Source organism: Bombus bifarius, unplaced genomic scaffold (assembly GCF_011952205.1).
Source record: "Bombus bifarius isolate JDL3187 unplaced genomic scaffold, Bbif_JDL3187 scf7180000007991, whole genome shotgun sequence".
In the NCBI taxonomy this organism is placed as follows: domain Eukaryota; kingdom Metazoa; phylum Arthropoda; class Insecta; order Hymenoptera; family Apidae; genus Bombus; species Bombus bifarius.
In genome coordinates, this window is record NW_022884372.1 from 563,097 (window position 1) to 589,345 (window position 26,249).

The window sequence follows — 26,249 nt, forward strand, 5'->3', positions numbered from 1 at the left end:
GCTCGATCAAAACATTTATTTCGCCGCTCCAAAATTCACACTACGGAGAACCGCAAAGAAAGATGCATGACATTATTAAAATTCCTTACGGAACGGCACAAAACTTCGAAGATTATAAGAATATCAAGATAGAATGCGTGCACCAACTGGAAAGAATATGCATTGAACAGGAAATGGATAGAGAGTACTAGATTTTACAGACACTAAAATTTGCAGACGATCAATAACTACATATTTATGACAGTTTAAAATCTCGACGAAAAAGTAAGTATTATTTCCGAAATATAACACAAGTAAGTACTTGCACGATAGTATTTTGACACGTGTATTTTATCGTCGTCGTTCGCAAACAGTTTCAGGAGTCAAAGTCGTCGCAGATCGGCGATCTGCGGACGATCCCGCAAACAGCTGCACGTCAATACGAAAAAGTCTATATAAGAATGTCGCGAATTTCATAAATAGCCATTAGTTATTTCATTACTTCATGACGGACTATAAGATATAAGAACCTAAGATTACTGGGTACAGCTAACACTCAACAGATACATGTAAAAAAGGGAAGGAGAACAAAACGTTCATCAGACGCACATTGTCAACAATAACAGCATTTATGTACAATTCAAATGACAAATAAAAATATAGTGGAAGTGGATTGGATTAGGGATCTGGCAAGGTCTCGTATGTAGCCACTTCACGCGGTAAAAACTGCCAGCTGATATTTGTTTTCAGAAATTAATCTGTAGAAGACGATGCCAAGCTAAAAACAGCGTAAGACGTCGTAAAATGTATGCGTACCAGTTTTAATTAAGTAATAAACATATCTACGCTAAGTCTATTGTACGCACTTTACGCACAAAGACGTCCTTTTTTATATTTAAAGGGAAAAATATAAAGCTCCGTTTTCTAATCCATTTCTTTATTAAATAGGATGATCCATTTAATAGAGTGTCCAAAGTTCTATTCCATAAAACATTCCTACATACATCTTGATTTTACCATATTGCATTAAGATTCACAATCGTTCTAATGAGGTCATCGGTTCTTACATTCCTTTGTATAAATGGTAATAACTTAATAGTAATAATAATGTAGATACAAAACGTTAATCGCATATCTAACAACATATGTCTTCAACTACTCTGATACTTGCAAGGTAGGAGTAACACACTGATTTTTTCGCCATTGTACATTGATATAATGATGTGATCAGGCGTGAAGTTCATTAAAATCGGTATGTTACAGCATCTAAGTAATGACTAACTGTGAGTCAATCCTGCTGTGTGAAAACAAATCCCGTGCCGTGTGGTATTACCGTGATTTCCGGAATCTGCAAACAGTATTTCTATGAATATTGAAGTTAATCATTACCAGTAAAAATAATAACGTTCACATAATATTGACATATGATCTTAATTGAGAAAGGAGAAATTCTATCATCCTATAATCATCTATCATTCTATAATAACAAAATGGTTACTTCCATATATTATAGAAAGAAATATAAAAATTGTATGCATAGAAAGAAATAAAAGAAAATATCAAATAGGTAAAATAAAGGAACATAAATAAATAGAAAAACAATAAAATAAGAAAGAAAATAATTCAATAATCAACTGTATAAAAAGGGTTATCTAGCTCTATAGATGTTATACGAATTATATGAATTGATATAACGACGGAGTAAATAATATTTTTTATACAGATCTTATATTAGGAACGAAATAAAATGAGTACATATGTGGGAACGTCCGAACGAAATTGGCATAAAGGAAATTAAAGATGTGGGTTAAAATGTGTGTCGATAATCTTACTAAGAGACGTTACAGTGTGTATGTTCTCGTGAACAGATATTTTATGTATACATACCTCGACCGTTTCCGGTGTTCCTAACGCGTAGATCACTGCTTCGGCAATGTCTTCAACTTTTAATATAAAATTATTGCTCTCGACATCTCGGACACTTTTTATCATATCCGTCATCACAGCTCCGGGGCTGATGTTCTATTAAAATATACAGATAAAACCATGTGAGTATTATTTATTCTTATAGTATGTGCATGCTTATATCTGATTGTTCAGAATTACGTTAATAAAAAATCATAGACAATTTTGTTGAGCCAATTTTAATTATACAAATAGCAACGATATCTATCAACGCCATCTGTTAGATTTAGGTTTTAAATGTTCCCACACCTTCGAAAATTTTCATTTTTTTGTCTGTACGTATGGACTAACGATGACATTAAATAATATACTATACATATGTAAATAACAAGCTGTTACCGTGATTTTGACGTTCAGCTTGGCTGCGATTATTTCGTGACGGAGTTCTATCCCTAGAGCTCTTAGACCATATTTACTAGGACCGTACATGCCGATCGGTATGGCTATACCTTCAAGATGTAATCCGGCAATGCTATAAATATGCTTCATATTAAAAAATGTAATAATTTAATCAAACTGTCTGTGAAAAATTAGTATAATGGAAGACAGTATAGTTTAATTTCTACGAAATCACGGAATTTAATGAATCTTTTTGAAATTCTTCGCAATAACGTACAAATTACGAAAAAATAAGCACAGACATTTTGCTTGTTTTCATATTTTTTATGTATTTCGGATGTCTTGCATATATCGATAGAAATTCGATCGATTGGAGAGATTGTGGAATATAAAAATCTAGAGATACACAGTGACATTGACGTATTGCTGAATTTATTCTATATATAAAATCTTAGTTTGGTAAATCAATCTATTAGGCTGTCCCAAAAGTTTGTTTCGTTTTATAAAGAAGTAATAAATGTACAACATTTCTTGTTTTATATTATTTTATCGAATTATGTATCATGCATTCTGTTCCATTGGAACATATGAACAACACATGAAAATAATATTAATTCTTTATAAAACGAAAGAAACTTTTGGTACAACCTAATATATCTGGAAGAAATGCAAATATTCTTTATTTTTCCCGGCCTTATATTGTATTGAAGACACACTTGTTTCCGTTTACTTCGTGCCTGATATGTCTAGTATAACTTTTTTAATAATTCAAATAATATGCTAGGGGAAGTGTTTCATGAATTCAACTCAAGTTTGCTCTAGAATGAAATAAATATCATTTGAAAAACGATAGTCTTTATATTATTTAATTATTTCAGAAATAACATGTAATTCAATAAATACGTAAAATGTGCATATAAAAATATATTGGGCAAAAAATTAAATTCAAACGAATCGAGTTTATTTGGTAGTGTTCAATATAAAAGTTATATGTTTCATTTCTGTTTTCTCCGTTTGTAAATAAAAGATGAAAACTACTTGCTTAGATTAACAAAAAACAATTAAGATTTGAGAGGACAAACGGAACGATAGATTCTTTGGCATTTTCCACAGATATATTTATTCGACGCTGCCATCAGTAAATTACGGAGGAAATATATTCTTATGTAATACATGCAGTTACCTGGAGATATTAATTATATGGCCGCAAGCGTTGCATTTTTTCATAGCTTTTACTGCTTCTCGTGCAAAAATTGCTGGTGCTATCAAGTTGGTATCAATGACTCTACGGTATTCTTCGGTTTTTGAGTCTGTAACGGAATATTTACGATTAATTATTACAAACAGAAATGTATCTATGAATATTATTATATATCCAAGCTATTGTTAGTAAGAGTAATTAAATATAACAGTTGGGACATGTAAGAATCAACGTTTAGATAAAAAAAACTTCAATTTCGCGAGTAAAACTGTATTATTTATGTAATATTTGACATTTGTAACATTTACATTTAAAAATAATGACTAGGAAAGCATTATTCTTTTGAAATAGTAGATATTGTAGGGAAGCAAACATCTGAAAACAAAATTTGAATTTTACTTGAAAAGATCAGTCGAATATAGCGAACACAATTTTTTTGTATCAGATTTGATTTTCCTAAAAATTTTTCGAATATTTCTTAAACACGTGTAACAACTTTTTTATCTGATGAATTTAGAAAATTTGGAGCAAGAAAATCTCGATCAGAACATAACTAATGCACAGCGAAGTTTTGATATTGCAAAGCATTTTTAACACAGCATAAGTGCTAATCGTCAGCAATATATCAGTGATAATTAATAGATAGCGATTTTTCAGAATAAATACCACGCAGAGATGGCAACAAATGAAAATCACATAGCTTGCAAAATAGAAGGATCCTATTTGTTTTGTTCGTATGGTTGAATTTCTGGTCTAACAAAACAAAAGTTGTAATGCTTATGTTTTAATGCAAATGTATATAAATACTCTTTCCGCGTACTATGGTACGCCTTCAACAGTAAACCGATGACATGAAGATTAATTTAATCAAACACGATAATTCAAAGGAATTATTGTAATCACTCGAGCGGTTGTACTGATAACGAAATTGTAATTTTCTTAAAATTTTCCACACAAGTGACTTCTCCGCTAATACTGAAGAAATCTGGGACACTAACTCCACATCAACACTATTTGTCCAACGAAAGCTTTCCTACTATAGATAGTAGATAAACGAATCTAGATTAGTGTAACCATTTTACACCTGTTGCATAATAATATAACCTATGATTACTGGCAATACTTAAAAAAAAAGGAAGATTACAGAAAAAAGGAAAATGCAAATGCAAATGCAAACATATTAGTAAAACATATGTATTTTAACATAACTTAACATCAATATTTTACCGATGATAGGTCTGGCACAAACAACTCCAGCATTATTCACTAAAATGTCAAGGCGACCAAACTTTTCGTCGATCCATTTGAACACCTTAAGAATATCTTCTTCGTTCGTTACATCGCACTCGATGGGGAAAAATTTATCCTTTCCAATTTCTGCTGCAGCATCCCGAAGCTTGTCTATTCTTCTTCCCAAACCAACTACTTTAATGCCATGACTAACCAGAGCTGTCGATATCGCAAGACCGATTCCACTGCTGGAACCGGTCACAACTGCTATTTTACCGGACCAACGATTCATCATTCTTGTTAGCTCACCGCAACGTAACTGCGAATGAAGGCATTGCGTTACTTTATATGAAGAAGTGGATGCACTGACCTTGATTTCTACCAATCAGTGTTCACTCATGATATGTCGTTCCAAGTAAGTACTTACGTAATACAGTACATTTCATACAAACGTGTATGTAATGATCTTCAATTAGCAGGGCTCGTACATGAAATACAACTAGTTAAATATCTCGAAACAGAACGTGCAAAATACAAAAGGATGTTTCAGTTGCAAATTATAGAGAGACAGATAATGCGATCATGTAAACTATAAATCATAGGTATAACTATAGCTCCATACAATCAGTCCCCCTCCTCCTTCAACGAGTTGAGTAGTCATGATTAATCGATGTAAATAATCAAAGCAATCCACTACAAAGACAAGTACTAGGTATCTACAGCGGCTGCTGTTGCTAAGTACAAACTCTAATCAATTATCGATGTTCAGGAACGAACATTTGTCGAAATGAAAGACTAGTTTTATAACTCCATTTATGGTATTCTTTATATTCATTGTTACCTTATTTATATTTATATTGATAACAAATAAAAAATAAAATGCAATACAAAAATAGCACTCTATTCCATAAGATCCCGAAAACTTATTCTGCATAAGTGGTTGTTACATGTTTTTGCTTATAACAACTGAGTCATGTTACAAAAAGAGACTTACAATACTTATCGAGCACCACAGCTATAAAATAGCGATGAATCAGTATGAGCTGGACATTTCGATTACTTTGGCAGTTTTAGTGTTATAAGCGTTCTTCTTATTTATTTTAATCGAATAGAATGACGAGTACAAGTTGTTGTTACTTTATAATTGTAGATTTACTTAAAATCTTGAGTAATGTGTCGTACATGCGACTCCGATATAGTTTTTAATTAAGATTGCAACATAAAGTGTATTTTATTCGAGTGCCTCGTGCGTAACTTGTTGTATTCACTCTTAATATTTGAAAGTCATCGGTAAACGTGACAATTGCGAAACGCAAAAATAAGTGAATATAAATTTGATAAGATAAAATTGATTGGTTAGAGATGCTAGTTGCACAAGGTGTTCGGTAACTGTCGATGCAATCCAGCTATTCCAATCGTAAATTTCGTATTAAATTGATTAAGGGGGTATTCTGGTCTAGAGGCATGAATTTCGGGCGATTTTTGATGCTCTGTACAAGCGAAACAAAAAATATTTTTGCTATCCTTTTTAGCATTTGTTTATTGATATTTCGAGATTACGTAAAAAATTCACTGAAAAAAACTCAATATTTAAAAAGTTATGAGCTGGCAAAGTGGGTGCTGCAAAAAAAATGGGGTGTCATGGCGTGCATGATATCAACCCTTCTGGTCATCTGAAACAAAAAATGCGAACGGATTCTTAATTAGTATGGATGTCGCTATCGCCTGAACCTTGGAAAAGTCAATACAACATTTTTTCACAAAATGACGGCCGTTTGAAAAAAAATTTCTTATTTTGCGCGTTTTTTTTTTTTTTGACAATTCCGAACGTTTAAAAAATAGTAATATTAAAGATTTTGAGCTGAGCGTGGTCTGGACGATAGAGGAGTATATAAGGAATATTCAGACCAAATTTAAAATAAATCGGTTCATTAGAACTTGAGATATCATGCACACCAACTCGAAAAAAGTAGTTTCGAGAAAAACGCGTTTAAAGTTTTGAGACAAGTTTCCGACAATTTTACTCATAGAATGGTACAGCATACTTACATATTTTTAATCGGCGATATCTGCTCCATACAAGAAACCTTCCTCTACTTCAAAATACTTATTCTCCGAAGTTCTTTCATGGAGACGAGCAAAACAGAGAAAAATTCTAAAATACAATAGCCGTAATTGTTATTAATTAAAACTTCTTCATCTTGCGAACTTCTCAATTTTGCTGCAGATGCACTAATGAAACTGGTATCTTCTTGATATCGGAAAATCTTCTCTTCTTCACTCTGCATGCTCGTTTAGAGCAGAATTTTGAATGTTTTCTATCCATTTTACTTTAAAATCTCAATATATAAAACAATTTTTACTTTAAATATTTATAAAACGTTGTCAGAGTTAGCACGTACACGTTACTTGAAGGCTGGCAAGAAACTAACTTGAAATAAGTACTAAGACGAAAAAATTCCGACAAAATACGTTTTTTGGCCTTGGATTAAAAATACCTTAAAAAAGGTATAAAATGCAGTAATGATTTTATGAGGGTTTTCATACGTAGGTACTCGGGCTGCGTCTACCGTTTATTGTACATTGGTCCCGGTCGGACCGGAGCAGATGCTGCGTCACAAAAATGGCTGTAACTCATAAAATAATTGAAATTTTGAAAAATCCTTTTAAGGGCATATTCTTGAATGTCTAAACTTAGGAAATATGAAAAACAAATTTTCGATTTTTTCAAATTTCTAGACCAGAATATCCCCTTCAGCTTTCACTTCTGCTGGCATTTGTATTCATAAATATGAGTGTTACAGGCCAAGACTGCGAGCACCGTGACATGGTATTTTATGAAATACGGTTGCAATTGTATCAGCAGTTATGTTGCCAAGGTCAGAGAGTGCATAACAAGTTCTGGATTGTTTGCGAGGATGAACTTGAGGCGCGGTCAGGGCGCTTCTAACATGAAGTCGTGTGCAGACGCTCTTGGCACAAACATCAAGAAGCCGAAGGAGATTCAATGTTGGTGAACAAACTCGATCCGAAATCAGCGTGTCACTAGGAGAAACGGAACAATCGATCTTGATGCAAGAACATGGAGCTGTTAGCGGATTTGACAATGACCCTAACAGGAAATCGGGAAATTTTCATAAGGCTTGTGTAAATACAGGCAAACTTGACGCGAAATCAGAGAACTGTAATCTTCAGCAAACCTCATACGAAATCAGGAATTAGCAGAGGCTATTGTCTTCCTCACTAAGCCGATGCGAAATCGAGGGGCCATTTGGTTAGAAAGATTTTCTTTGGATACTGAGACAAATACGCAAATACGTATATGATAGACAACAGATTATTATACATGAGTATATGTCGTGAATAAATAAGTATAATTATGTATTATCTAAGTGCGCATGACAAGTGGAGTTATCACAAACAGTTATAAATGACAATTGGTAACTATGATATTTAATCAATGAATTTGTTGTCAAATTGTTTTGCTCGTTCAAAACATTCATTTCACCGCGCCAAAATTCACACTACGGGGAACTGCAAAGAAAAATACATGGCATCATTAAAATTAATTACAGAACGCCCCAAAACTTCGAAGATCATAAGAATATCAAAATAGAATGCATGCGCCAACTGGAAAGAATATGCATTGAACAGGAAATGGATAGAGAGTACTAGATTTTACAGACACTAAAATTTGCAGGCAATCAATTACTACATATTTATGATAGTTTAAAATATCGACAAAAAAATAAGTATTATTTCCGAACTAAATATAACACAAGTACTTGCACGATAGTATTTTGACAAGTGTATTTTATCATCGTCGTTTGTAAACAGTTTCAGGAATCAAGGTCGTCGCTGATCGGCGATCTTTGAACCAATACGAAAAAGTGTGTGTAATAATGTCATAAGTTTCAAAGATTTAATATTAATTCATTGTCATAAATTTTATTATTTTATGACAAACAGCATGTGTCGCGAAGTCCAAAACTACTAGGCACAGCCAACACACAACTGATATACTCAATGAAAAAAAAGAAAAGAAGGGAGAAGTTAGCAAAAACAACAGTATTCAATTAAAATCCAAACGGTAAATAAAAACATAATGGAAGGTGTGTGGGTTTGGGAGTTCGAGCAGGTGTAGTATGTAGCCACTTCCACTGGGTGAGACCTGGCAATTAATATTCTTTTTCAAAGTTTCAGTCTTAATGTATATCCCTGCTGCGAGCAAGTCATGCTCGCAAAGGAGCGCGCCGAGAGTGGTCCCTCCTAACGCCCCAATCAACCAAGGATGACTCCCGATTACATCATCAGGGAGAAGACGAAGGAGTGCCCCAGCAGCAATATGAAACGATGGTCCCGGGGCTCTCCTACCAATCCTCAGGACGACCACCGTAGAGGTTTTAGCCGGTACGAATCCGACACTACCCGGCGCTCTCTCCTCGGAGGGCGCGGGCGCCTATGAAAAAAAAAATCTTAATGTATATGTAGGCTGAGCCGACTGTGCGCGCTTTTTGCATAACGAGATAATATTTAATTTAGAATGAAAAATAAAACGTTCTTTTCCGAATCTTTCTCATTTATTAAATAGAACAATTGGTTTAATAAAGCGTAGAATGTTTTATTTCTCCAAACATCCTACTTTTATCATTTTGCATTGAAGATTCAAAATCGCACTCATGATTCTTCCGTTTCTTTGCATAAAACATAATAACGTAATAGTGGAAATAACCTAAATATAGAATGCTAATCGAATATTTACCAAGATATCCCTCAACTTATTCTGACACTTACAGTGGCGGACAGAAGTTTAAGACGATGATTTGTAAACCGGATTACAAACACCTTATACGCATATTGTTCTTCTATTGGGTTTGTCTCTTTGGAATAACATAGCTGTATGCTTAACCTTCGTAACCTCAGACCGTCAGTTGTCAAATACAAACAATATAGGAGTTATAACAGTTAGTTACCGCTTAGCACTTGTAAACAATGGGCATTAGTTTAAGTCGATCTGTGTAAAACCTGAATATGAGTACAGTTTTTGAACATTTTGATTCTGGAATGTGAAAATCGTTGTTTAGTGTACCTTTTATTCCTTAAAATTCATTTAGGTAGAAACAGACTATGGATAAATGAAAGAATTTATTTGAAAATGAAAGGGAACAAATCGTAAGGCTGTGAAAGCAAAGTAAAAACTTCACCGAAATAGGAAATATAGTGAACAGGTCAGAAACGGCTTGTAAGCAAGCTTGGTATAAATTTTTAAAGGCAGGCATGTATTGCGATCAACCGAAAAACGGAAGACTACAGAAAACAACGCCAAAAATGGATCACCGAATTCATCGATTGAGCGAAAAGGATCGTTTTCGTAGTGCAAATAATATTGCTGCGGAGATAAACTATAAAACCGATACACAAATTAGTGCTAGAACTGTTAAGAGAAGATTAGAAGACTTTAACTTAAGAGGACGAAAACCCCCAAAAAACCACTACTGAGTTCTAGGAATCGAAAAAGACGACTTGCATTTGCTAAAGCTCATAAGCATTGGACAAGTGAAGATTGGCAAATGTTATTGTTTTCAGACGAATCGAAATTCAGTCGCGTCTCTTCTGACGGGATACGGCATGTTAGACGTCGAATTGGCGAAAGTTTGAAAACACAGTGCGTTTTAAAAACTCTTAAACATGGTGTTGGGAAAGTTATGCTGTGCGCGTGTTTTTCTCGAGGTAGTCCTGGTCCGATATGTCGTATCAATGGAATTACGGATCGCTTTCAATACATGGACATACTGAATGGATGATTTTATTTTTCAAAATGATAATGATCCGAAGCACACGGCTCGGGTTGTGAAACAGTGTTTTGAAGAAGAAAATATTACCGTGTTGCCGTGGCCGTCGTAATCACCAGACATTAATCCAATCGAGAATTTATGGAGCATCATAGAAAAGACAGTACAAGGTTATAAAGCGAAAAATTTAAATGAACTTTACAATTGAAACAGCTTGGAGTAATATTACGGTAGATCAATGTAAAAAATTAATAGATTCTATGCCAAGAAGATGTACCGAAGTGATAAGAAATAACGAATATTGGACAAAATATTGAATTTAAACAAAAAGTGTGTATATTTTCTTACCAAAAATTAATATTTTACAAATACAAATTACGCGACGTACCTCAGAGCAACAAGGATCGATAAGGATCTAACCGCGAGGGTCGTGAAATCCGATCTTCTACTCGAAGAAAGAAGCATCGATGCGGCTGCGGACTCGGCCGAGAAAAACAGCGCAATGGCGGCCTGGAAACAATGGAGGCCCAAGCCTCAACAGAACAAAGATGGCGCGAAGCCAAAGCACAGAGACCCAAATGACCAGAAGTGCTACAAATGTGGAAAACGGGGCCACATTTCGTACCAGTACCAAAAAGGGAAGGGAGATAAGGAGGAGAAAAACCAAAGGGAGAAAAGGAGACAAGAAGACAGCAAGAAGGAGAGAGAATCAGAAGACAAATCGAGATCCAAAAGACTTCTCTCTACGTTAGCTTCATCGTCCATCAGCCACATGGAAAGAGATAGGATCAGTTACCTCGACTCGGGGTCCTCGAATCACATGACTCCACGCCTGCAACCGGACAGATCAGAATTGACAAGGAATACCTGGAGGTTAAAAGAAAAGGAACGATCGTTGTGAAGATAACTAAATCTTGTGGCGGTTGGACCTTATCCTTGTCGAACGCTCTATGGGTGCCTGAATTAGATGTGAATCTAATTTCAATCAGGCAATTGGCAATGAAGGGTGTCACCACAGTGTGTACGAGGGATGAGGCCGTTGGAACACATGATGATGGAGACGTTGTATTCAACTCAAGAGTAGGAGACAGTGTGTACTACCTAGAGACAATACCATCTGAAAGGCACGTAGCAAACGTCACCGTGGAAAACGATCAGGAGGAGCCTGGGAAGGATGACGAAGGCATTAAGGTCATTAAGGCAAAGGCATACAAGAGTATTGTATCGTGGCACGAGAGATTAGGTTACCTGCATGGAAATGCAATGAGAAAAATCCCTGTAAGTAGCGTGAAGGAGGACTCGAGGAAACATGAGGAACTATGTAGAGTCTGCATGAAAGGAAAAATGACAAAAATGCCATTTCCGAGGGCAGCTCACCACATGTGTCAACGCCCTTTAGAGATTGTTCATAGCGATGTTAGTGGCAGAGCTCAGTGCATGTCATTAGACGGAGGTAATTACTTTGTGACTTTCATTGATGATTCCTCTCATTTCATGTACGTTAGGATCATTAGCAGGAAGAGCGAAGTACTTAAGTGCATCAAGGAATACCAGATGGAAGTGGAGGCTCTATACTAGTCCAAAATAAGTGTCCTCCAAACTGACAATGGAGGTGAGTATATGGGGGAAAATTTTGAAAGTTACCTGAAGGAGAAAGGCATCTTACACAGGAAGACCGTTCCTAGGAACCCTAAGCAAAATGGAGTTTCCGAACGAGCAAATAGGATCCTGGTTGAGATGTCTAGGTGTTTACTCATCCAATAAGGGCTCCCTGACTATCTGTGGGGAGAGACAGTAAACACTGCGTGTCACATAAGGAACCTATTCCCATTCGCTGCTATCGGAGACAAGATCCCATTGGAACTATGGAAAGGTAAGGGATGCGACATCCAAGGGGAGATCAACAGACTGAGAGTATTTGGGTGCACAGTCTGGTACCTGAGAAGCCCAAGCGGACAAAAATTTAATGGCAGGGCAGATGAAGGGATATTTGTAGGTTACCTGCCAAAAACCAAGAAAGTAATAATATCTTGTCATGTCAGGTTTGAGGAGAATGTGTTTCCCTACAAGAGTGTTAAGATGGATACGAGTAATATAAAAAGGAGATTCTCAGAATGGATATAGGACGTAGAAGATTTTGAATTTGGAAAGGGAGTTGACCAGACTGACATTGAAATACAAAGTGATGACAAAAACGATGAAGGGGAGACTGACTATTTCATGGACAATTTAATGAGTGAGAATAATAGGGGGGAGGTTGTGAGTGTACCGACTGTGACCAGGAGGTCGGCAAGATTACATAAGCCAAAGACTTGTGATAGTTGCGCTCATGTTGCAACCGTTTGCAAAACTCAAAGCATGTATGTATCCGTGAATGTGTACGAAGCCCTGAGGAGACCAGATGCTCAAAAGTGGACTGATGCAATAATGAAGGAGTTAGACAATCTGAAAAATAAAGATGTGTGGGACATTGTGCAAAAACCTTTGAACAGAAATGTTATAGACTGTAAGTGGATGCTTGTCATAAAGGGAGACCCTGATAGATATAAGGCTAGGCTTGTAGCTCGGAGATTCTGGCAGAGACCTGATGGAGTAGATTACTCAGAAACCTTCAGTTCAATAGTAAAACGCAGAACTCTAAGAATTCTGCTTGCTTTGTGTGCAGAGAATGAGTGGGCTTACGAGCATATCGATGTGGATGTGCATATCTCAACATTCCTCTGGATGAGGATATATACATGGAGCAACCAGAATTTTTTAAAGTTCCAGGAAAAGACAGGACTTAATATGTGTGCAAACTCAAAAGGAGCCTGTATGGACTAAAGCAAACCGGGAGAATGTCGTTTAGGTACATCAATAGTATTTTGAAAGGTATGAGTCTGAACCCATGTATGAGTGTGTGTATGTAAATGCGTCCAAAAATCTGATTGTAGCTGTGTATGTGGATGACATTCTTGTGTTTGGAACGAAGGATAAGATTGAAGTGTTCAAAACTAGAATTAAGGAGAAATTAGATGTTAGGATGCTGGGTACAAATACTCAATTTCTATCCATCCACCTGAGTAAGCCAAACAGTACCACTGTCGTATTTGATCAATCCGTACAGATAGGTCAAATGCTGGATCTGTTTGATATTGCTCATGAGGTTGGAGTGTCAACACCGCTAGCTAAGGAGTGTGAAGCCAGTTTTGACATTGAGTATAATGAGCCCTTCGATAATAAGTTGTATGAACGAACTGTGGGGCATATAATGTATGTCGCAACTGTGAGTAGATGAAGCTAGTGTACCAAAGGACAGGACAACCTTTGAAGGTGTTTTATGATTCAGACTTTGCGGGCTGTACGGTAGATAGGAAATCTAGGAGCGGGTATGTCTTCATACTTGCTGGTGGTGCAATATCTTGGTTGTCCAAGAAACAACCAATTATAGCTCAATCGACATGCGAAGCGGAGTTTGTGGCGATGCAAGAAGCAGCAAGGGAAACTGTGTGGATTTCCTTACTGTTAAGGGAGTTGGGTTAATTGTCATATTGCCTTCGCCCTTGCAAGATTTTTTGTGATGACATCAGGGCTATTTCATGGTCCAAAGATGAAGTAGTTGCTGAAAGTTCTAAGCATGTTCAAGTACGTTATTTTTATGTTAAGAACTGCGTATCGAAGGGAATATTAGATTATACATATATACCTAGTCCTGAGAATGTTGCTGACATTCTCACCAAAGGCTTAAATAGAGTTAGGACTCAGCATTTTACCAAAGCTATGGGGCTTATAGAAAGTACGATCAAAGGGGAGTGTTGAGCGAAGTTAACTTGACATGATCGCTAGTTACTACAAGCTAAGTTGGTACGACTTTTAACGACGCTCTTTTGTCTTAGAAGTCGACCACGTGTTAATTGACTAAGTGTATCCTGTGTGTTAAACCGTGTTGTACGAGGCGGAGAAATATAGAGAGAAAAATCGAATCTGTGTGAATCGATTAATTATCAACCCCAAACCTACATCAATTAACACTTTTATCATATCCGTTATAAGAACTCCAGGGCTAATGTTCTATTGAAATATAAAAATAAAACGATATGAGAATTGCTTGTGTTTTAAGTACATGCACGACCCCATTTTATTATTGAGAATTACGTTAATACATAGGTAATCATAGACAATTTTGTTGAGCCAATTTTAATTATCGAAATAACAACGCTATCAACGCCATCTGTTAGATTTAAGTTTTAAATGTTCCCACACCTTCGAAAATTTTCATTTTCTTGTCTGTACATATGGACTAACGATGGCATTAAATAATATACTATACATATGTAAATAACAAACTGTTACCGTGATTTTGACGTTCAACTTGGCCACGTTTATTTCGTGTTCGTGTAGTGTTCGATATAAAAGTTATGTTTTGCTTTTGTTTTCTCCGTTTGTAAATAAAAGATGAAAACTGCTTATTTAGTTTAAAAAAAACGATTAAGATTTGAGAGGAAAAACGGAACGATAGATTCATCGGCATTTTCCACAGATATATTTAACTAATACTACCACCTATAAAATACAGAGGAAATATATTACTATGTAATACATAAAGTTACCTGGAGATATTAATTATATGGCCGCACGCGTTGCGCTTTTTCATAGATTTTATGGCTTCTCGTGCTGGAATTGCTGGTGCCATCAAGTTGGTATCAATGACTCTACGGTATTCTTCGGTTTTTGAGTCCGTAACAGAATACTTACGATTAGTTATTACAAACAGAAATGTATCTATGAATATTATTATATATCCAAGCTATTGTTAGTAAGAGTAATTAAATACAACAGTTGGGACATGTAAGAATCAACGTTTAGATAAAAAAAACTTCAATTTCGCGAGTAAAACTGTATTATTTATGTAATATTTGACATTTGTAACATTTACATTTAAAAATAATGACTAGGAAAGCATTATTCTTTTGAAATAGTAGATATTGTAGGGAAGCAAACATCTGAAAACAAAATTTGAATTTTACTTGAAAAGATCAGTCGAATATAGCGAACACAATTTTTTTGTATCAGATTTGATTTTCCTAAAAATTTTTCGAATATTTCTTAAACACGTGTAACAACTTTTTTATCTGATGAATTTAGAAAATTTGGAGCAAGAAAATCTCGATCAGAACATAACTAATGCACAGCAAAGTTTTGATATTGCAAAGCATTTTTAACACAGCATAAGTGCTAATCGTCAGCAATATATCAGTGATAATTAATAGATAGCGATTTTTCAGAATAAATACCACGCAGAGATGGCAACAAATGAAAATCACATAGCTTGCAAAATAAAAGGATCCTATTTGTTTTGTTCGTATGGTTAAATTTCTGGTCTAACACAACAAAAGTTGTAATGCTTATGTTTTAATGCAAATGTATATAAATACTCCTTCCGCGTACTATGGTACGCCTTCAACAGTAAACCGATGATTCAAGATTAATTTAATCAAGCAAAATAATTCTGTATAATAATAAAAATAATCTTTTTGCTGTTATATTAATGACAAAGCTAAGCTAATTTCTTGAAATTTTCCACATAACTGTCTTCTCAGCCAATGGTCAACACTATTTGTTTAACGAAAGCTACAACAGATAGTAGTTCGGTACAGGAAAATTCTGGAAAAGAATGTTATCCAACCATCCGACACCAAATAACAGGCATTAAACAAATCTAGATTATTGTAACCATTTTACACATTTTGCACAATAATTGTATAACTCATGATTACAGACAATACTTGAGATGAGAAATGATTACAAGAAAAGAAAATACAAATGCAAGCATATTCGTAAAGCATCATAGATTGATATCAATAAATATTTTACCGATGATAGGTGCGACAAAAGCAACTCCAGCATTATTTACTAGAATGTCAAGGCCACCAAACTTTTTATCGGTCCATTTGAATGCACTTAACAATATCTTCTTCATTCGTTACATCACACTCGATCGGAAAAAGGGATACTGAGGCAAGTACACAAATACGTATATGACAAACGGAAGGTTATTATAAATGTGTATATGTCGTGAATAAGTACAATTGTATATTATCTAAGTGTAGATTGTACTGGCAATGTAGGAAAAATGACAATGACAATAAACGTGTAAAGTAACGAGTTATTCTAAATAGTTATTAGTGGTAATGAGAAATTATGACACTTAATGAATTTATTATCAATATTACTCCGTTCATTGCCTCTGCTACACTGCTATATAATTCATACCGCATACATTTATTTCACCGCATCAGAATTCACACTGTACTTATATATAACGTTCCTAAAATTAATGCTATGGGACGTCACAAAACTGCAACGATTTTTAAAGATATAAAGATGGAGTGCATGAAAGCGATAACTGAAGCGCTCTCAGTACGAGAGCTGAAAAGCAATATAGGAATAGAGAAAGAACTCTGCATAGGGAGAGATCTCTTGTTTCCTTGCCTAATAACACTTGCACATTTGTGCAGTAAATATGTAAATGTTACAGCGATCACGAACGGGACAGCGTGCACACATGAAACCTTCTGTTTTTATTCTTATGTCGCATCCACTTACATATGGCTTGCCTACTTTGTTTTCATACTTTATAGTGACGATACATAACATTTCTACTCTCATTTCCTTACCACGAGGCATAACACAAAGTTTAATAAAATGACTACACCACGGTTATAGTATAAATATGTCTCGATACTCGTTAGGGACAACCGTCCAAAAATTGCGTCGTGAAAAATTAACATGGAAAACAATAAAGTTATCGTGTTTGCGAAACAGCGATAAGTAGAGTGTCTGCCTTTGTTTGAGACATTCATAGCAAGTCACGCATGCGCAGAACGAGAACTTTCTTATTTTCTGTGTTGGTTTTTCATGACTCAGTTTTCAGACGGTTCCTTCTATGCTTTCAGTATAAGAGTGTCCAAACCTATTTATATGATTGTGGTCTATATTAGATTTAGTTTATGATTCATGATGATTTCATTTCTCAATTTTAAATGGAACTATATGCAATATATTTTTTATTATATCTAATTTAAGATAAGTTAAGTTAAGATTTAAAAATAATTCAAAATATACCTTTTAAGAAAAAAGGATAGTTATTTTTCAGAAAGATAGCAGGATTATAATTCGAATTCTTAGAAAAAATGCATAAACTTTGATTTACTATTAAAACATTTGAAAATTAGTGATGGCCTGCGATACATATACGTTTACATGTAGACTGCCATCTATAACGTAGTTTCAGACTTAGCCCACAGTATAAGATTTTACGTATCTACGAATGTCACTGTATCGGACGATTTAGTCAGAGTTTGAAGCAGATTTAAAGACAATATTATTAAGTGCGCGATACGCTGCAAATATGGCAAGCCAAAATTATTTAAGTGATCCAAAAAATCCGTTCTTCTCTCTCGAGGATGATATAGACGACGAAACTTTTCTAAAAAGTGCACCACCAAGATCTGGTCTTACGACTTACAATCAGTATAATAATTTTGACAATGGTCTCGAACAAAAACGTCAACAATTATTGCAACGAAAAAAGGAAATAGAAGAACGTACAATACAATCAACAAAAAGGTCTATTTCGCTTTTAAGAGATTCCGAACAGATTGGAGCTGCTACTGCAGAGGTGATTCTAAAAATTTGTCACTATTAAATATGTTGTTTTTTATGTCTTACTATAATAATTATTTAGATTTATTTCTTGAAATATTTATATAATGTTTATTTGGTAAATCCTGTTTGCCCATTTTTTATTTACTATATTAAGTTGTTTTTAATATAAAAGAGATAATTTGTTATTATAAGGAAACTACTGCATTTAAATTTAATATTTAATTTATCTAAATATACAAATTAATTTATGAATTATATAAAATATATTAAAATGTCAAATTTGTTATACGATATGAACAAAATATTTATTTATTGCATGTTCTCTTTAATATATTTCACTACATATATATATATATATATATATATATATAGTTGTATATTAATTGTTTTATTTCAGGAACTCATTAGACAGAGAGAACAATTAGAAAGAACAGAGAAAAGATTGGATGATATTAATAGCACATTAAGGTTTAGTCAAAAACATATCCAAGGAATAAAAAGTGTGTTTGGAAGCCTTAAAAATTACCTCAGTGGTAAATCAATGGATGCACCAATACCGTCAACTATATTATCAGAATCTTCTAGCTCTGAATCTATGACATCTCCTGCTCTATCTAATTCATTAGAACAAGTACAGACTAATATAGCTAATACAAGTCCAGCATTAAAATTACATGGCTTAGATAATGATATAGAAACAAATTCTTTAAGCAATAATGTGAGCAAAGTATTAGAACAAAATTTAGATGAGATGAGTGGTTCATTAGCTAGATTGAAAGGTTTAGCAATAGGACTGTCGGAAGAAATAGATCTACAAAATGACTTGATCGACAACATAACAGATAAAGCAGAAAAGACAGATATTATGCTTCAGAAACAAAATAAAGACCTAACTCATTTATTAAAAAAATAAGTCATATATGTGCAATAGATAAGATTTTTAAAAAGTGCTTAGTATATTAAATTCATTTATATTTTAAATGAATGTATAATAAATATTGCCTTCTTTAGTCTGAAAAATTTTCATATATGTTATTTATTTTGTAAGATTACTTTATGATATTTTGTAAAATACATGTTAGAGTAATGTAAAACCTTATGAAGAAAAGTATAAAAAAATGCACTTCTATACTTATAATTATTATTTCAACTATTAGTTTTATTTTTATTCACTTTGTATATTATAAGAAATATCAATTTAGAATTAAATATATATTATATTTCTTTCTTGCTGTTCTCAGCAAGTCATATTATCTTTAATTTTCCTGCTAAACTTATTAGACTTAAATTTTTTAAAATATTATATTAAGATTTAAATCATTTTTATATTGTCTTAACCTTATACATCAATCAATGAACTAAAAATTATACAAAATACTGTGATAGAAAAGAATCAGCTGTAATGGATAAGTGATAATTGGTATCTTTTGACAATTCAAATATTACATTTCATTAAAATTTATGGCAATGAACATTGTTGTTAGGAACATTAGATAAACAGTAATTTTTGTTTAAACTAGATAAGTTTGATGCAATCTAATGTTCAATAATAATTGTGCATAAACCATATCAAAAAATGTAAATAAATTACATATAATATTAATAAATGTTACTATAGATTGAAGAAAATTGATTTAAAGATATAATTCTAAAAGCAATGTTCTGTATACTACAAACTGCTTTAAATGTAACAGTTTATGTTGCTTGTAATAGAGTAATTTTCTTTGGATAAATTTGCATATAGATATTTTGTAAAAATAAGTATAGGAATACATTATAAACCAAATTATCTAAAGAAGAGGAACTTCCCTTTAAAATTAATAATAATGGAAAATGTACAAATATTTATACAAATTACAATTGCTATTTACACAAACCTACAATTATTCGTTTTTATTATATTATATATATATATATATATATATATATATATATATATATATATATATATATATATATATATATATATATTACACATCTATACACACATATATATATTATACATATATATTAAATATTTGGTAATGCCCATATAATCATAAAATGATTAAATACATTTATAGATTTTAAAGCATAAATGAACATGTATGCTAGTACTGGAAAAATATCTTAATTATGTGGTATGTCAGTTGAACAAGGAAAATATTCATAGTTTATAAGTACAACTTCTATCTCACTGCCAATGATATTAAATCAAATTAAAAAGGAAATGTGTTATAGTTGTTTGACCTCATTTAAATTATATTGTCATCTTTGTATGTGTATATGTATGTTTGATATAATATTAATAATGTTGTATTATTACACACGTATTGTAGCTACATAAATGTATTATATTTGCATGTACTTATCCATAATCATTTTTTTTCTCTTTTGAAGATAAAACATTGATTTCCTTAATACATTTTCTACACATATAACTATATATGTATAATTTGATATACTTGTATTAAAGAGGAAATTTCTTCTCTACTTATATATAGTACCTTTATACATTTTTAATATATAAGATAAAAAAATAAGTAATGTTTTATACATATAGAATATTTGATATATTAATAAATAATCATGTTAATAATATAAGAAAAATATAATTAAAAAACTGTCATTGAGGTATACAAATAATAAAACCATAACATTTATCGTAAGTTCAATTTATCTACAAGAAAATGTTCTATTTCTTTTTATTTTTGTTTCATTACGTGTTAAAAACAACAATATATATATAATTATATATATATTACTTTCAACAAAAAAATATGATTCTTTTACAATATTTTATTGATTTAATCTTGTTATTTATTTTTTCTTCTATTCCATCTATCTCAGTTTTTCTGCATTAAGGTTGTTGAGTGGTACTGGTGGTGGTGCTTTGGCTACCTGCAAATAAGCACAATAAATTAAATATTATGTAATGGAAAACTTTTACCATAAATTACTTGATATTTTCAAAGAGGAGTATTTAGATTTAAAATGTTTATTGATATAGCTGTTTGCATTTAATGATTTTATATTCAAATCAACTAACTGTTAAAAATAACACTTAGCAATTTGTGAATATTGAATTTTGAAAGTTATTAATTTAAAGATAATATTTGCTACTATACAAATATAACTTACCACCATTTCCAAAATTTAACCGTCGACAACCAACTTTACCATCATGATGGGAAGCAAAGTGAGATCGAACATTCATAGAAATTCCGGATTCCTATCAATAAAAAAGGTTTATGCTACACAACGCACTACTAAAATTACAATACACAATTACAATTACAATTTTTGACATAAATAATACAATATTTGCTTAGAAAATATTATGGGTTGCATCGATTAATGTATTAAAATATACGCATATAATCTTACTTAAAAAAGCGTTAATATCTATTTATATTACATAATCACATGATTTTAAGGTATACAAAATTATTAACGGAATGAATAACAAGAGGGTTATTTGCGATAGAAATTATAAAATTTAGATTTTTATTATGAAGTATTATAAAGTTATTAGTTAATATACTTGGTAATCATTTGATGAATGTATCAGTAAAATATTACACCAATGATAATGAAACGCCCTCAAGATTACAGATAAACTGTTTCAGGAACGAAGCAAAACCGTAAAACGATATAAATTTATTACCTTAATTACTTTCATAGAGGAACCTAAAAACTAACCACAGTATATTTTGCAATAAAAAACGATAGTAATGCAAATTTCAGTTCATCAAAGAACATGATTTTATGCAAAAATAATACAAAATAATATCCACTGTATAGTATAAAACACTATGTAATAATAGAAATCGTTCCGGTGAAATTTTTGATAGAGTGATGATATATAAAAGGGACGTAAACAACAGTAGAATAAAATACTTAAACAACTACATTTCGATATATTATTATCATATTTGTAATTTCTCGGGAATTAATATAATAATTATCAAAACTACAACAGCATACTCATATAAATTGCAGCGCCAATTTTAGTTTTTAATTTTATAAATTTATATGCATACACGATGCAATAAAAATAAGTTTCTTTTGCTCTTATATAAATTGTTCTAGTTATCTAAGAGTATTTCAATTCTTCTCTCAGTACTATAGTCATTTATGATATTGAATGGCAATACAGTATGGAAATATTATTAAAGTCTTACCGCAATGAAAAGTAATATACAAAGAAACAAGTGCATTTTGAACAACTTCATCCTGAGATTTAAATTGGAAAAAAACTCTTGTAACCTGGATGTTTACGTATTTATACTCGTACAATACAATTAAAGTATTTATCTACCATCAGAGAAGTATATTTGTATGATTATATTTCCTGTAATCTTCTACAGTAATTGCGTGTTTTTATCTTTGTTTTGTGTTAATATTACTCTTGTACAGTGATTAAAAAATACGTGTTATTTAGTTAGCATAGAATTTAATTGCAGTAAAATTGCATAATTTTAATCAGTTCAAAATCTTCAGAAAAGCACGATAAAAAATATCAAACGAATGAAAAAATAATTACTAAAAATTCCATTCGTGTCAAATAATCTTCTTCTTACTACTCGATTTAATTTACGATTTGTTATATTTATTCATTACATTATTATGTGCAACTAAAAGAAGCAATCTATCATTTCTTTTCTTAATTTAATATAAAATGATTATAAATTGTACATATACATACACACTTTGTCATAAGTGACTTATATTTTTCAATATTTTATTTTTATGAATATACATAATTTACATAAAGATTCTGTATTCGTTTAATAAAAAATATGTAAATTATATAAGAAAATAAATAATGTAAATAAAACATAATATATTACTTTTATTACATAACATTTTATTTTATATTTCATGTAATTTGTAGTAATAAAAGTAATATGAAATACGTAAGACTAGTTTTCTATTAGGTAAAACCACAAATAATTTATTCATAAAATAAAGTTAAATATATAAACAAAATATATTTTGTTTATACGATTTTTATAATCTAATTATTATAAATAAAGACATAAATTCACAGGAAATGTATTATTCGCAGTTACTTGTATTTATTCGTATGAAATATATCGATATTACAATCGAGATACCGCAACTAAAAGTCGGTAATCGATACGGAAACGAAGCTTTAGAATTTCTGGTAGGTTCTATGGAATTGATTACTTTAAACGAACTGCGAGACCAGACCAGTCAGTTTCTAGTTTCTAGAATCGTCTGCCTTATTTTACCGTGTTTTTAGTATTGCGTAAAGGATTATTTTATTACAAAGATATTATTTAAAGATATACAAGTAAGTATTCTTGTACATTTTATGTACATATGTACGTACTTTCGTTTATACTTTGGAATAAATACGTATATTTGTGTACATTTTCTTCTATTCCTATAATAGTTAATTGCATTAAATTTGTCATTTTTACTAAGAACTATAGCAATATTAATTTTCAACTTATTAGTATCACTTTTCTCTTATATTAAATTTTAAAAAGATTTTGTTTTATATTATGCTTACTCATTGTTTGTATAAAATAGTAAATAGAAATAAAACATTAAATAAGAAACATGGTATTTATTATGCTTTCTTTAAATTTAGAATGGCTATAGACATATCTCCGAACAAGGATGGAGGTGTACAGAAAGAAATAATTAAGGAAGGTATAGGAGATGAAACTCCATCACCTGGAAGCAACGTAATAGTACATTATACTGGTACCTTAATGGATGGAACAAAGTTTGATTCAAGCAAGGATCGTAATGAACCATTTCAATTTGAACTTAAGAAAGGAAGTGTAATTAAAGCATGGGATATAGGGGTAGCTACTATGAAAAAGGGCGAAGTTGCACTATTAACCTGTGCTCCTGAATATGCATATGGGAAAAATGGCAGTCCACCTAAAATTCCTTCAAATGCGACACTTAAATTTGAAGTTAGTTATTAGATTAAAACTTTAATTAATAAAAAATTTAATATTGTGAAATATATTACTTTTTTTTTTAGATTGAAATGATTGATTGGAAAGGAGAAGATTTAAGTCCTGAAAAAAACGGTAGTATTGAAAGGTATCAGATTGTACAAGGAAAAGATTATATTACTCCACAAGAAGGAGCTTTGGTAAATGGTAAATATAATTGTGTATGATATCTTCACTTTTTCTTACTTTGAATATAATCTATCTCAAACTTGTTCCTTTTTCAGTACATTTAACTGGAATATATAATGGGAAAGTATTTGAAGATAGAGATGTACAATTCTCCCTCGGAGAAGGAGAAGATTGTGGTGTTATAGAGGGTGTAGAGAAGGCTTTGGAGAGCTTTAAAAGTGGAGAAAAATCAAAACTAAAAATTAAAAGCAAATATGCATATAAAAACGTCGGGAAGCCTGAATTTGACATTCCACCAAATGCAACTGTAGAATATACAGTAGAATTAAAAAGCTTTGAAAAAGTAATTATTTCACTAAGATATGTAAAATAATAAATTAATTGTATTATTTTTTAATTCACATATTCCATGCACGTTCCAGGCTGTAGAACCTTGGTCCTTAAATAGTCATCAACAAATAGAACAAGCTAAAGTGTACAAAGAAAAGGGAACAAATTATTTCAAAATGAATAAATATAACTTAGCAATTAAGATGTATAAGAAAGTTACTTCATTTTTGAAATACGAAGATGGCTTTGAAGCAGATCTTAAAACGGAAAGGAATAATCTTATTTTATCGGCGCATTTAAATTTGGCTTTATCTTACTTAAAAATAGAGCAAAATGTTGAAGCAAAAGATGCATGTAATGAAGCTTTGAAATTAAGTCCACAAAATGAGAAAGCTTTATTCAGGAGAGGACAAGCATACCTCGCATTAGCATCGCCTGAAATTGCGATTAAAGACTTCCAAGAAGTTTTGAAGATAGAACCAAAAAATACAGCAGCTATAAAACAAATTGGAGTTTGCAATAGTCTTATCAAAAGGCAATTAGCAAAAGAGAAAAAACTGTATGCAAACATGTTTGACAAATTTGCCCAAGAAGATAAACAGGTTTGTGAAAAACAATAATCTTATATAATATAGTCTGGAAGTATTTAATTTTTTGTTTTACTCTTATATGTATAAACTTAACAATTGATAGCATGTGTTTCATTCATATTATAATACATAATAAAAAAATATGTAGAATACAATAAAGTTGATTAAATTTATGTCTAGTCAAATACATATTCATAATAAGTTTCTACACCATAAATTTCTACGTCGTCGTGATACGTTTGACCATAAATTGTTAGTAATGTCACAGAAGGAAGAGGAGGAGCTGCGAGATCAACCAGATGTGATGTGTGGGGCCTTGGGTGAATGGGGGCAGGAAGAACGACCTGGAGGTAGAGATGCAACTGCCTTTGAAAAGGAGAATCCTAATATACTTATGCTCAATGCTAATGGTACTGACGAATTTCAAAATATGTAAAATATTAATTATTTATCTGCCCCATTCCTTACACTGCCCTGGTTTTAACTACCACCAGTATGAAATTCTGTTAACTATTGGTTTTTAATGTGTTCCAAGTAGTACTATTTCAACAGTACCACATAAAAATGCATGTCATTTAGTTTACTATCTAGTTTATTAGTATTCTGTGACATATGATGCAGCTTAGTCAGGAAATCTCATATTTTGCGTAATTGAATCAAAATTTTTAAAGAATAAAATTTTCTTACTACTCATCTTGTTCAGTTTTTTATATATATTCAAGATGTAAGACAAGAATTATCAAAATTTAATTCAACATAAATTCATTTTGTAATTTTACCAAATGTAATTGGTCTTTATTTACAAGTTTATACTCAAAATTACAATGTTTACATTATTATTATTATATGTTTTGCATTTCATATAATTATAAATGCAGTGTAATAAAACTAAATGATAATATATAATTCTTGAACAAGTTATACCCTTGAATTTTATTTACCTTCATATAAATAATTTTATAAGTTATTATTATTACATGCAATACTAAAAGAAGGTAAGTGATTTTTAACAACTCAAAAAATCTCAGAATGTTGTATTTGAACAGACCATCATCTTCCGTGCAGT

General features: G+C 31.9%; 4 protein-coding genes across 6 annotated transcripts; 2 read left to right on the forward strand and 2 right to left on the reverse strand.

Annotated features, from left to right (window-relative positions):
* Positions 1-941: 941 nt before the first annotated feature.
* LOC117205473 (farnesol dehydrogenase-like) lies at positions 942-5,046 on the reverse strand. Its single transcript, XM_033443894.1, has 5 exons — positions 4,712-5,046; positions 3,467-3,593; positions 2,284-2,416; positions 1,867-2,001; positions 942-1,327 (listed from the first exon to the last, which is right to left on the reverse strand). The coding sequence occupies exons 1-5, from the start codon at positions 5,007-5,009 to the stop codon at positions 1,268-1,270; spliced, it is 753 nt and encodes a 250-aa protein (XP_033299785.1). The 5' UTR covers positions 5,010-5,046; the 3' UTR covers positions 942-1,267.
* Positions 5,047-8,808: 3,762 nt separating this feature from the next.
* Positions 8,809-17,377, reverse strand: LOC117205474 (farnesol dehydrogenase-like). The gene is made up of 3 exons (XM_033443896.1): positions 16,360-17,377; positions 15,096-15,222; positions 8,809-9,173 (listed from the first exon to the last, which is right to left on the reverse strand). The coding sequence occupies exons 1-3, from the start codon at positions 16,463-16,465 to the stop codon at positions 9,095-9,097; spliced, it is 312 nt and encodes a 103-aa protein (XP_033299787.1). The 5' UTR covers positions 16,466-17,377; the 3' UTR covers positions 8,809-9,094.
* Positions 17,378-17,771: 394 nt separating this feature from the next.
* Positions 17,772-19,133, forward strand: LOC117205471 (synaptosomal-associated protein 29). The gene is made up of 2 exons (XM_033443892.1): positions 17,772-18,166; positions 18,551-19,133. Exons 1-2 carry the CDS (start codon positions 17,897-17,899, stop codon positions 19,064-19,066), a joined length of 786 nt encoding a protein of 261 aa, XP_033299783.1. The 5' UTR covers positions 17,772-17,896; the 3' UTR covers positions 19,067-19,133.
* Positions 19,134-23,283: 4,150 nt separating this feature from the next.
* LOC117205469 (peptidyl-prolyl cis-trans isomerase FKBP4) lies at positions 23,284-25,876 on the forward strand. Of its 3 annotated transcripts, none has more exons than XM_033443888.1 (6): positions 23,284-23,302; positions 23,756-24,089; positions 24,161-24,281; positions 24,359-24,606; positions 24,686-25,195; positions 25,452-25,876. In XM_033443888.1, the coding sequence occupies exons 2-6, from the start codon at positions 23,757-23,759 to the stop codon at positions 25,617-25,619; spliced, it is 1,380 nt and encodes a 459-aa protein (XP_033299779.1). In that variant the 5' UTR covers positions 23,284-23,302; position 23,756; the 3' UTR covers positions 25,620-25,876. The 3 variants fall into 3 exon arrangements, with proteins under 3 accessions (XP_033299779.1, XP_033299780.1, XP_033299777.1); XM_033443889.1 differs by having other exon boundaries at positions 23,295-23,452; positions 25,441-25,876; XM_033443886.1 differs by having other exon boundaries at positions 23,295-23,452.
* The last annotated feature ends 373 nt before the right edge of the window (positions 25,877-26,249 follow it).